The sequence below is a fragment of the Montipora capricornis genome, chromosome 12 (assembly GCF_036669925.1).
Source record: "Montipora capricornis isolate CH-2021 chromosome 12, ASM3666992v2, whole genome shotgun sequence".
Classification (NCBI taxonomy): Eukaryota; Metazoa; Cnidaria; class Anthozoa; order Scleractinia; family Acroporidae; genus Montipora; species Montipora capricornis.
In genome coordinates this window covers 10,416,001-10,428,256 of record NC_090894.1, presented here as the reverse complement: position 1 = coordinate 10,428,256, position 12,256 = coordinate 10,416,001, and the positions used below count along the sequence as shown (strand labels likewise).

Genomic DNA, 12,256 nt, shown 5'->3' with positions numbered 1-12,256 from the left:
GGTATGTCGGGTTCAAATATTCAGAAATAGCTCAATACGCAAAGCCAAAACCAAACAAATGTCATACTTTGCCTGCACTTATAAGGGAGAGCGCAAACTGGAACCACAAGTGAAACTCTTCAAATGCTACTTTCATTCCTCGATCCAGACACTGGAAAATACGAAAAACAAAAAGCCAAAGTGAAGCCATGAAATCCTTACAGCATCAAATAGAAATAAAGGGTCAAAATAAATTCAGCCTAAACGCTAAATTACCTATTTCATGTTAAAAAAAAAATGCGATATTTATTACAAGACCGACCTCAGCCAAAACACCAAATTGAGCTCTGCGAACCAGTGCTATTGTTAACAGGTCGTACACACTCTCAGAGTCAGAAACAGTTTTGCGTCTCAAAGCTACCTTCTCGGGTGCTTGACTTAGCTCAGCATCTTTGGAAACCTGCCAAGGAATAGGAAATAAATGGAAATAACTGATATTACAAAAATTATAGGGAGCTCAAACTTACACTAATTAGCCCTCAGGGGTTTCAGTAACTTGACATCTGAAGTTGGCCACTAATTTGAGTTGAGAAACTGACTGTATCAAGAAGGTGCCTAACAGCCCCTTTCTCTAGCGGTGTCTGGGAGCATGCCATTAAGCCTGGTTTTCACTATCGACGCAAGCATAAGCACAACAAGCATACGCAAACTCAGTAGCTTGTTGTTTATTAGAGCCTTTTGTTCGAACAATGGACGCTAATTAACAACAAGTAAATGCACCTGCGTGTGATGCTTGTGTTTATGCGTCGCTAGTGAAAACCAGGCCTTAGGGAGTTTAAAGGCGCCAGCAAAGGAGAAAACATTGTTGCGGAAACGATGTTTCCCGAAATGTTTCCTCGGCGCGCAAACGAGGAAACATTTGCTGAGGACGCAAAATGTTTCTGAACAAATTTAGAAACATTTTTGCTTCCGCAACAAATGTTTCCTGGGCTCGCAAACGGGGAAACATTTTGCTTCCGCAATAACCTTTCCTCGATTGCGGGCGCCTTAGGAAACGACGACGGCTAAGGCAACGATAACGCCAAAAAACAGCAATAATTTTCATTGGTTAAAAAAGGCCCAATGATCGTGTTGCACGTGCGGCACGCATTTTTGTCATTTCTCTCCCGCACTCAGGTTTTGACGACAACGTGGGCAAACAACAGTGAACCTCTCCTTATCTCTCTTTGCTTCAAATCCGTAAGTACCAATCTGGCTCTACACCTTATTCCAAAATGGCCGCCATTTTAGTATTCTTTTGTTTCCATGCAAATTGGCCTTTTTGGCCTCGTTCAAGCTTAAATATTCTATAGAATTTTACATTTGAAAGAAAGGCAATGAGGGCCAATTTGCAAGGAAACAAAAGAATACTAAAATGGCGGCCATTTTGGAATAAGGTATATAGCATACTTCGCCCATGTTGTACAACATAAACGAGATGAAAACATCGTGAAAGACTTGGGACAGTTCAAACTAATTGCTTGTAGTGACGTTTTCGTCACCCTAGCCGTCGTGGTTTCGCTGGCAAACGGCAACCGGAAATGAACATTACGCATGCCAGGACAGTAGTGTATCCCAGATTTTTAACATAATCATCTCTCATGGAGAAAAGATACTTAGCAATACAAAGGTGGTAGTGAACAGACAAGTTAAAAGGGAAAATAGCTCACTTCCGATTGCCGTCCGCACTCAAAAACGTTGCGTGCTTAAACTTCCTATCAGGGAGCGTAACTTGAGGAATCATTTTCATTTTCTCCCCTAAATTAAGAGCCGTTCCGACGAGTGTCGAATTTTGAGGAGCTACCACACCCTTGTCATATTAAAAAGGTTGAAATAGTCAAGAAGCGATTAAAATAACACGAATTTATATTTTGAGATGACGAGTTTAGGCTGTCAGAGGCAAAACTATTAATGGGATAGGCCTGTTTCATGTCACTAAGCTATTGAAGACTCGACGGAGTTTGGCCGTTGTCACACATCCAAAACTTGCCGTTTTTCATCATCTTATAATGGCAGAAAATTCACTGTTTGACAAATAAGCTTACCAAAGCTTCTTCCAAGAGCAAAAGAATCAAGACTTCTTCTGTTTCGTTTTGAGGAAAAAACAGACTGCAGTAAAGGAAACAACATGTGATTGCATCAGTGCCAAACAAACTGGAATGCCTATGGTACGATGTAGCATTCCCTATTTCTTTTTTGGACCTGAAGCTGATGACGATATTACTCTTGTTCTTTGTGACAGAAAGTTTGATGACTGATATTAAACTACTGTCAAGAACCCCCAATGTGCACTGCTAGAATATTTTGATGAAATACATGACTTGTTAATTATGGGCACAATGATGACGACTGCAATGATGATCATGATGGTATGATACATCTGCCTTCCCAAGGCTTGTCAGAACTTATGACATGTAAATCTGCAGGTATAATAACAACGCATGGCATACTCGTTACAGCGGTTATCGGTCACAAGCGCCCCTCAACGACATTTTTTCATACTTTGTGGACGTCAATCAAATGTTTCCATGACATGGCGGCAGTTAAATTCTTCATGGAAACGATAATTATTGATTAACGTCCACCTAAATTTTACTATTGAAATACAAAAAAAAATGTTGTTGAGGGGCACGTGTGACTGATAACCCGCTGTAACAGGTGTGCAAGAATTACAATCCATGTACAGTATAATAATTATCAAGATAACTGAAAAATGGTATGACCAAGCCCAGAAATTATTAAAGAAAATCACAAGGCACATGTCCAGAAATGTAAACGCCCTTTTTGGCATCCAACATGGTGTCCCTTTAAGGGCAGTGCCCACTAATTCAGGGGTATTTTTGCGCGGTTTACTGAATATGCAGAAAAAGAGATCTTAACAAGTGTTATTGAAATCCAAAAAGAAAACTGGGGGTAACCACGCATTTTTCAAAGACAATCAATCAACAATATTTTTAAAAGAGCTTTAAAAATACAAAGCAATGTATGGCATTTTTTTTCCAAATTCAAGCTTAATTATCTCTGAAAAATGCGTGATTACCCCCAATTTTCTTTTGTGCAAAAAATATCCCTGAATTAATAAGCACCACCCATAGGAAATCCGAGTATCTCGAGATGCGCAGAACATATGAGCAGTAACAATAGTAGGCACCATCCTTAAGACAGAGCCTTTGCTACATGTACCTACAATATATTTCCAACAACAACATAAGGGTAAAGGTTAGCATTATTTTTAGCTTAGACTAAATGCAGCTGTTTATCGGTACTTGATGAGCAGCATTTGGGGGGACACTTTGTGACGTTAATGGACCATTTTACAGTTGTGCGCTTAGTTACCTTAGTTACAGGCTGGAGTTGACCTTGCTTTGATAGAAACCTCAATGCTTTTCTTACCTAAAATCCTACTAATTAGCATGAAAGCAACGTCATTGACATAAGAAAAGCAGTGAGGGTTCTATCAAAGCAAGGTCAACTCCAGCCTCACATTCATTCAAAGGCCAGGTAACTAAGCACACAACTGTAATTTGGTCTATTGTATGTATTCCAAGACACCAGTGATCTTGAAGTTGGGGAGAAGAGCAAGAGGACACTTTGTGACGCTAATTGAATTGAAATTCGCATGCATCTAATTAGGGGCATCTGCAAAACTGTGGAATAATACCAGTTCACATTAATTTTATAGGAAAAGATTGGACAACAAACATGATATTGTGAGATAGGACGACATGAATGAGAAGTATCAAGACAAGGTAGAAGGGAAATCTGTCTCTTCCACTTGTGTCCAAAGAAAAAAAAAACAGTTTATGTCCAAGTTCTCGGTATTTCCAGTGCTACATGTATCCTGGTACATTGATTAAAAACTCATACCTATCTCCTAAATACATTTGTGGCTTCAGAGGGAATGTTGTGTGCTTGCAGGATATAACATTAATGGCAGCTTTAGTCTCCACTGACGACTTGGATGCAGATCTCAGTGATGCTGTTGAGCTGATCATAGGTGAACTGTGCAGAATGTGTAAAGGTCTCTCATAGGTTTGTTCACAAACACCTCGCAACAGAACCTGCGCCAGTTGATTAGCCAAACCCTGATAAAATTAATTCAACAAGACCATTTTCATTTTCATTTTCAAGAAGATTGTAGCCAACAGGAAAAAAATGAAGCCTTCTAGGGAACAAATTATTTTCTCTACTTTAATGAAAACCAATAATACAGAATAAGAACTTTGAAATAGCTACAGAAAATTACATGTGTAGCAAACCTTCGTATCCCCTAAACATTATTATAATTCCAAGACGGAAACTAAAATTAATAATAATTATTAGCAATGCTATTTTGACAGCAATACACTACAAATTCTCTCACAGGGAGAAATGATTGTAATTCATCAGTCATGTGGAAAACAATGTTTCACCTTCAAATTAAGGGGTAAAATTAATGTGTTCACACTTCTATTAACCCTTTCATTGCCACAATCGAAATACTCATTCTCCAAACTAGTACTATTGATTTCTTTGTTGGGTAGTCATGAGAATTTGATGTTATATCAAGATCACACCTCTTGAAAGTGCCCTTGTGTTAAAAAAAAAAAAAAAACTTTTTTTCTTCAGATTTTGAAAGTGTGTTTGAACTTTGATTTTTATCCAAAGGCCCTTTACTTCGAGGGTAAGTTTTGGACTTCATGGTCTGCCATTACTTGCATTCAAAATTGACCGATTGGACCTCAGAGGGTTGGATCCAGGGTCGCACACACGCATAGCATTCTTAAACTAGTGAGCCTTTGATGTCATTTTCTCCTCAAACCAGCTCTCTCAAGAACTTGAAGTTAGTAATGACCCACCATTACATAGGAAAATTCCAGTTAAAATAAATAGGTGTTTTTTTTTTTCAATCAAGGCTTAAAAACTTTGGTCGCTTAGTGTTTGGTGAACTATGATACATGATTGTAGTTTTGGTCACAGGGACACTTTAATCTCTGATGATAATAATAATAATAATAATAATAATAATAATAATAATAATAATAATAATAATTAATAATAATAATAATAATTATTATTATTATTATTATTATTATTAATTCTCAATGCCTGTCTGACTGACATTTCATTGAAATTGTGAGGAGAATTTACATACTGATCACTCTTTGGATTCAAAGGGTTAAACTCATACTGTAATTTTCCCCAACCAGACTATTACCATAAATCCTTTCTTACAGTAGATGAACACCTTGAAAACCTCACAAAAAATTACTTGATTTTACACGAAATATCACTTGTGACATACATGTACAGTAACAATCATGATAATTTTTATTACTGCACAAACCTTTCTTAAGCCAACAGTAGCTTTTGACTCCATGACTCTTAAAAGATGTCTGAATCGGTTAATTCCTTGGATCATTTTCCTGTCAAATAAAACAATGAAGATATCAATTTTTATTGCCAAAAATAAATTTACGGTCCATTATTTCAGTGCAATAGACCAAATTGGCTAACTCAGTGTTGTACCCAGTTGGGTACAACATTGAGTTAGCCAATTTGGAGTACCAATTTATTTCCAAGGCAAATCATTCTCACAGATCCCTCCTTACCCATTCTTGATTAGCAGGACTGGAGACCGCTGAAGTGCGATTTCTAGTGTTTTACCCAAAGGAGTGAATTGTGATGTCCCTGCTGTTCTTGTTGTGGAGATCTGATCAGTTGCAAGCCACAGGATGATATCTCCAGCGCATTCATAGCAAGCAATAATGTCATCATCACTGACTGAAGACTCTCCCATAGACTGCAACTGCTCCAGGGCCATGGCTGAAGGAAAAGAAATCAAAACGTTTTAATGTACATGTACTGGTTCATTAATTGGCAGGTCCTAATGTAATTTACCACATTACAGTGTATCCCTTGAACCACAGTTACATGTACATTAGAAACTAATTAAACTACATGTACAGTGTGTATTTACATTACAAACCAGTGCTCGAAATTAGTGGTCGTCCAGTCGTTCCAGATGACCAGAAAGTTTACCCGCGACTAGTTTTCAGTAAAATGAAAAGGTTGGTTGCCAAAGAATAAACAACAGACAACCCAGCCAAAAATAGAAAATGTATTACAAAAGCAGCACCTGACACACTCAACACTCAACGGTTTTCTGTTGTCAATGTCTGATATTAGTGTGAAGTTAACAATAATTAATTTGCTGCAGTTGAACATTTGAAATCCTGTGTTCTGGATACATGTATCTGTGGCTTTTACAAAAAAAATTTCAGAGAGGAAAATTAACTTGTAGCTGGCGACAGAGATCGAAGATTCCACTTTGAAAATGAAACTTAAACCCAAACTTCCACAAAAAACCACAGGTGCACACTTACAATGTAGAACTACATGACTGTATGGGATACTCAAGCTCCAACGCCATGCGACTGCATCTCAACACAGCATGCATTTAATTGTATGAGATTTCCCAATGGGCAACCAAGCATTTATCAGGGCTAATAATTATTGCACTAATTACAATTACAAACATTGATAAAATCCTTGCTCAATCCCAACAAAATTAGGAAGCCTTTTAAGTTGCTTTGCTTTACTAACTCTGTGCAAGAAGGGAGCAGGGCTGATGCAGTGGTGAGAGCATTTGCCTCCACCAAGGTTTCCCAGGTTCAATAGGCTGATTTAGCAACAAAACGGGAACGTGAGTGACGACGGCATGCGCAGAAAAAACACCAATGAGAATTCAGAATAGAGTAGACTCCACTCTTTTCTTCTCTATTCTAAATTCTCATTGGTAGTTTTGCTGTGCACGACGTCACCACTAATACTGGGAATCGGTGTCACACTCTGTACATGTATGCCGGTTGAGTTTATTGCTTCTTTATTATGCTCTGGAAGGTTGCTGTCTGGGTAACCCTGTTTTTCCATCATGTGAGAAAACTGGCACCTCATTTGATTAGCAGTCTTTCATATAATAATCATTAGACGAATGAAGGCATTTGGTTTTATCAAGTGAGTTGTACTAGCGTATATAGCCATCGAACTTAAATACAGGACTATTATTATTATTATTATTATTATTATTATTGTTGTTGTTATCATTATCATTATCATTACTATTATTATCATTATTATTATCAATATTATAATTACTATCATTATTATTATTATTATAATTATTATCATTATTATTACTATTATTATTATCATTATCATTATTATAATAACTATTATTATCATTATTATTACTATCATTATTATTATTATCATTTCTATTATTATTATCATTATCATCATTATTACTATTATTAGTATTGTTGTTGTTATTTTAAATCTGACCTCAAAAGCTATCAACAGTAACTGACAATTTTATCGCTAAATGGTTGTGAAATCAAAGGCGGTACACACCTTGTATATTAGGAGAAAGTGCTACATTTGTAAAGGTGGTAAGCATGGAAATAAATGTATGTCAGTTTACACTGAAACAAAACACTGTATTGTTACCATTATTTTATTGTCCACGTATCGAATATTTAGCTGGGTGCTAGGAGCCTTGTTTATAATAGCTATCAATGCCTATTGTCTTAAAGGAAACTTAAACTCATACATGTAGTTAAATAATACTTATTACTACTGGTATTTATGTACATGTTATTATTGAGCATCATACATGTATTACCCTTGTAAGCAAATCCATCTGCGACCAGTCTTGATTTTCCCTTGGAGTGAGAGTCAACTATGATATCATCGGCTCCAGCCTGGTTGCAGTATTTGACACAACTCTGAAAGTCTTCCATCACAAAATGTGCTTTACATAGCAATAATAATGCTTCTTGGGTTCTGTCTGACTGTTTGACGAAAAAAAAAGTTCAACTTAGATGGAGAGACAGAGGGCCAAAGTACAATGTAAACAGTTACTTTGTAGTTAGCACTCACTACGGTCCATGTATTCTTCCCAATTGAACAAGAGAGCACTGGAAGCGAGGGTGATAGATAGTGTATTTCATGGAACAAGTCATCAAGGTAACAAAAAACAACAACAACATAAACAACAGTGGAAATGTCTAACTGAAGTTTTCAGAACATATTATTATTTTTGAGAGTTTGAATTCATGTTTAAATATTATTATATATAACTGTGAGTTTTAAGTCTACATCACATTGCATTGTCTTCCTCTGGAGTCCAAGTATTAATTAAAATTAACCCATTAATTTTTACTCCTGGGAGCCATAATCCAACTAGTTTACAGCGTACATTGTTGCAGTACATCTTTGAAACTGGACATCCATGTTATGGTCAAATTGACACCTGTCAAACAAGTCATCCCCTGACCAGTATCACGCGACCATATCACAAGCTCATTGAGGTCAGCTTTTTTTTTTCAAAGTTGACCGCTGACCACGTCCTGGGTTTCGACTGGATTGCAGGTTCAAGCAAGGTTAACTTATTGTAAGAATAAATAACCCAGCAGCTCCGCTTTTAGGCTTAGCTCAGTCTACAGATTCTACTTGTCGACTGGGAGTGTCCTGGGACGCCTGAGGAATGAATGGGTTAAAGCAGTTTTGTTTTCATTTTACAAAAGTCTGTGAAAGAAACCAAAGAGATAGCAACAAACTGAAAAGCTGACTGCCAACTGAAACTACATTGTCGAAATGTTTAAAGTTTCCCACTGTGATCTACATGTAAGTTAAAAGTGCTCAGTCTGAAACATGAAGCCATGCCAGATCAAACAACACACTAATTCTGCATCTCTCCGTAACTACCTGTACACATACATTTTACATGTACCTAAATTATGCATGCTCCATTTGAGGAGGCGAGTTTCTGATAGGCAGGCTATCACCAATAGACCTTTTATGCTTGTACAAATTTGTTTTCCCAATACGGATCACGTGATAATACTCAGGAGGTTCGGTCCTTTGTTTTGTTCATTAAATAAGTGCATGCAAGCATGAATATCTCTGCATGCACTCTTTTTAATGAACAAAACAAAGGACCAGACCTCCCGAGCATCATCACATGATCTGTATTGGGAAAACAAACTGTACAAGCGAAAAAGGTCTATTACTCGTCTCATGCACACCACAATGTTTTTGGGAGGAGTGGTAGCTCATTTCCCAATTATTGTAGAATTCAGCACACGGTAGTGGAGCATAATGAGTAAGATGCAATCAAATTTGTGTATCTCATTCCCAAAAAAAAGGAGGAATGATTATCAAATTACCAGTACTTGTTGTTACTTCCAGTGTTTGTTTTCACTTTCTTAATTTTGCTTTTGGTTTCTTTCATAGTGAATTTGTAAATATACATTGTAGTCTCCCATTGGAATTTCGATTTGTTGAATATTGGACTCACACAGACTACTGTTATGATATCTAGAACTTACTTTTTCTTTTTGTTCCAGAACATTCTGGAAATGAAGTACGGTAGTCAATTTCTATAATTAAGTTAATGGTCATGAGTTCGCTATTAATAGCCTGTTATCATACAACGTAAGACTGTTATTGCCCAGAAGTTTTGGATTTAAGCGAGCTGGAGTTTAAGTTCAATGTTCTAGTTAACATTGTTGTTGTTCTTGGATTGAAGTTGTAGTAAATGTCTCAACTGGAAAGATTAAATCTGTTGTGGTTGTTGTGTGATCTGATCGTTTCTTGAAAACAGCCGACAAAAACAAAAGTACTACAGTCACTGTATAAATTATTTAAAAATTTAGAAACGAACAAAAACACACAAAGTAAAGTGTACAATGTACCTTTTGTAGCTTATCTTGGGACACCAGTTTTTTAAGATCACTGACAACCTCCTCAAGGCTTACTTTTGCTTTTGCAGCATCAGTTGTTCCCAAGGGATTTTCTCTAAGGTAGATTTCCAATTGAGACTCGCTGACTAACAGCTTTTTCAAAGCATCTGATTTTTAATATGAGAACAAAAAGTTATGGGTTACAGTAGGACCTAAAGCAAATTTACCACAAATCTACCTTTGTTACCAAATTGCAATCATTAATTTTGTCTCAAAAATAAATGTATTTCTTGATGGAATTTATGCCTTAGTTCACCTGACAATTGCAGTTTCAAACAATGAATGAACTGATAAGAGCTTGCATTAATAGGTGTAACAAGCCATGTAATAACTACATGTAAGTGTATTAACCTTGAAAGGCTTGGTTCTTACAGGGAAAATCTCAAACCACGACTTCCTGTGTTAACCTTTCCATTGATAAATTATTGGTCGGCCTGTACCACATAGCCTAATCTTGAGAGTTTCTATTGAAGACCTCCCTCTTTGGTTAATAAGAACTAAGTTATAAATCATTCTGCTTGACTTTTCTGTAATGAATCCATAATGGATATATTTTGGGTTCTAGTTTTACAGCTGTTTGGCCTTGGTTTTTTGGGCTAAACTACAGAATTCAGGGCCACATTCAGAGACTCTACTGAAGAGTCGGCTTGTTTGCCATCCACTGTCGAGCCAAACAACGCGCCAGTAAAACAGAACCCAATAATTTATGGGGAAGATATTGTTGATATCACCTATTGTCATTAATGCACCAACCAGAGCCTGATTGGCTGTCGACACAAAGGGTCTTTTGTTCCTGTGGTTGGCACTCAAAGCAATAGAGAGATAGATATTTTACTTATTTATGACTCATTCTTTCATCCACTGCCGAGGAAAACGAGCCACCAGTGTAACAGACCTGATACTTACATAAATCGTTCTTTCCACCACTGCCCAGCCAAACAAGCTGCCAGTACAGCAGACCCCAATATTTATAAAAAAATATTGCTAGTGCTAATCATCTTTTCTTGCAGTCGAGGACTGAATTGCGAAGGGCGCGGCTCACGACATCGGGCTGAAAGCATGCAAAGGCGCCTCTGGCTGCCGCTATACAGTCTATGTTTGATGTTGGAGCACAGCATTACAGCTAGATGTCAATTAGCTGTGAGTCGATTTTGATGAGAGAGGAAAACCGGAGTACCCGGAGAAAAACCCTCAAGTCAGGGTGAGATCGACTGAAACTCACCCCACATGCTGGCCAGGGCCCGAGGTGAACCCCGGCTAGCAGTGGTGGGAGGCCCCGATAGATAACCACTAAGCCACCCTGACTCCCTCCTCCCTCCTGACTCCTTATACGACTCGTTCTTTCATCCACTGCCGAACCAAACGAGCCAGTACTTCAATAGATCTCGAAAGTGACCCTGTATATTCTGTAACTGCAAAGTCGTCAATTTGGCATTATTTTGGCAATTTTGGCCGCCATTCTGGAGTGTTTTTTTTTTAAAATGGCATTCCCTAGAGAAAGGGCCCCTTATTGACACAGTCGTTCACTCTACTCGAACCAGCCACCGACTTGAAATTTCATTGAAACGCCTTCTATAAGCTTAATTATTGTTATAATTCGGATCGGCTTCGTTGTTCAAAACCTTCCGTGGTTGCTCCTTACTGTTAATCACCGATTTTTGTTCTTAATAAGCCGAAAAAACTGTCTCGAAAAAGACTTACCTATGCTAGATTCCGAAGTGGTACGAGTTGACAATTGGTCAACCAACCTAGGAATATTTTCCCATTTTCCTTCCCATCTTGTGCGTTCAATGTCATTTTCCAGGCTTGTTTTGGACCTCCGCGCCATTTCTCCCCGATTTGTACCCAAGTGTTTATACTTTTACGAAGGATGAACATGAAAAACGCGAGATTAACTCTTGTGTTTGGTGGAGGACGCGAAACAAATAATCGGCCATATTTGTTTTTGAATTAATCGCGGGAGAATCAAATAGGTTCGTGAACTACTGTATGTAAAGGGTACGAAAACACATTTTCGACAAAGTAAATACCTCGTGTAGGCATTCATATACTGTATACCATATGTATTGCACTGGTCAGCTTGCAATGGAGGCTAAAAATGCAAATTAGCCTCCATTGCAAGCTAGTAGTTCCAGTCCAATACTGAGGATACGAATATGGTCTATGGATGTCGGAGCTCCCATTGTTCTGGCGCGCTAACGGCTCCGCTGCCAAATTACTCGCGCGATGCTCCAAGAATAAATAGAATAAGATAGAATAAATGAACAAAAACGAGAGCTCTGCAGGCCCCGCAAGTGCATTTAACATTTTGGTAGGTTTCTTTGCCGTTCTCGTCCTTTCAACAACGTGAAATGACCAGCAAAAGTTTGAGGTTATGTGGAGAATGTACTGTAAAAGTAATACAAACGAAATGATATGTGAAATGGATCATATACTGAACTGCGGATATGAAA

At 37.7% G+C, this 12,256-nt stretch overlaps 1 protein-coding gene across 3 annotated transcripts in view; it reads right to left on the bottom strand.

Moving 5' to 3' along the window:
• LOC138025925 (tetratricopeptide repeat protein 7B-like) overlaps positions 1 to 11,872 on the bottom strand; it is a 65,632-nt gene extending 53,760 nt beyond the window's left edge. For 2 of the 3 annotated variants that reach the window (XR_011127199.1, XM_068873066.1), the window contains exons 1-9: positions 11,505 to 11,872; positions 9,756 to 9,910; positions 7,682 to 7,850; positions 5,610 to 5,823; positions 5,345 to 5,423; positions 3,886 to 4,103; positions 2,064 to 2,127; positions 302 to 439; positions 68 to 151 (exon numbers count right to left, since the gene is read on the bottom strand). Coding sequence is in view for 2 of the 3 variants with exons in the window: in XM_068873066.1 (XP_068729167.1) it covers positions 68 to 151; positions 302 to 439; positions 2,064 to 2,127; positions 3,886 to 4,103; positions 5,345 to 5,423; positions 5,610 to 5,823; positions 7,682 to 7,850; positions 9,756 to 9,910; positions 11,505 to 11,631 (1,248 nt within the window). In the remaining variant the exon portion in view is untranslated. The remainder of the gene's footprint in view (positions 1 to 67; positions 152 to 301; positions 440 to 2,063; positions 2,128 to 3,885; positions 4,104 to 5,344; positions 5,424 to 5,609; positions 5,824 to 7,681; positions 7,851 to 9,755; positions 9,911 to 11,504) is intronic. The other variant, XM_068873068.1, reaches the window with a different exon arrangement.
• Between the last annotated feature and the right edge of the window lie 384 nt (positions 11,873 to 12,256).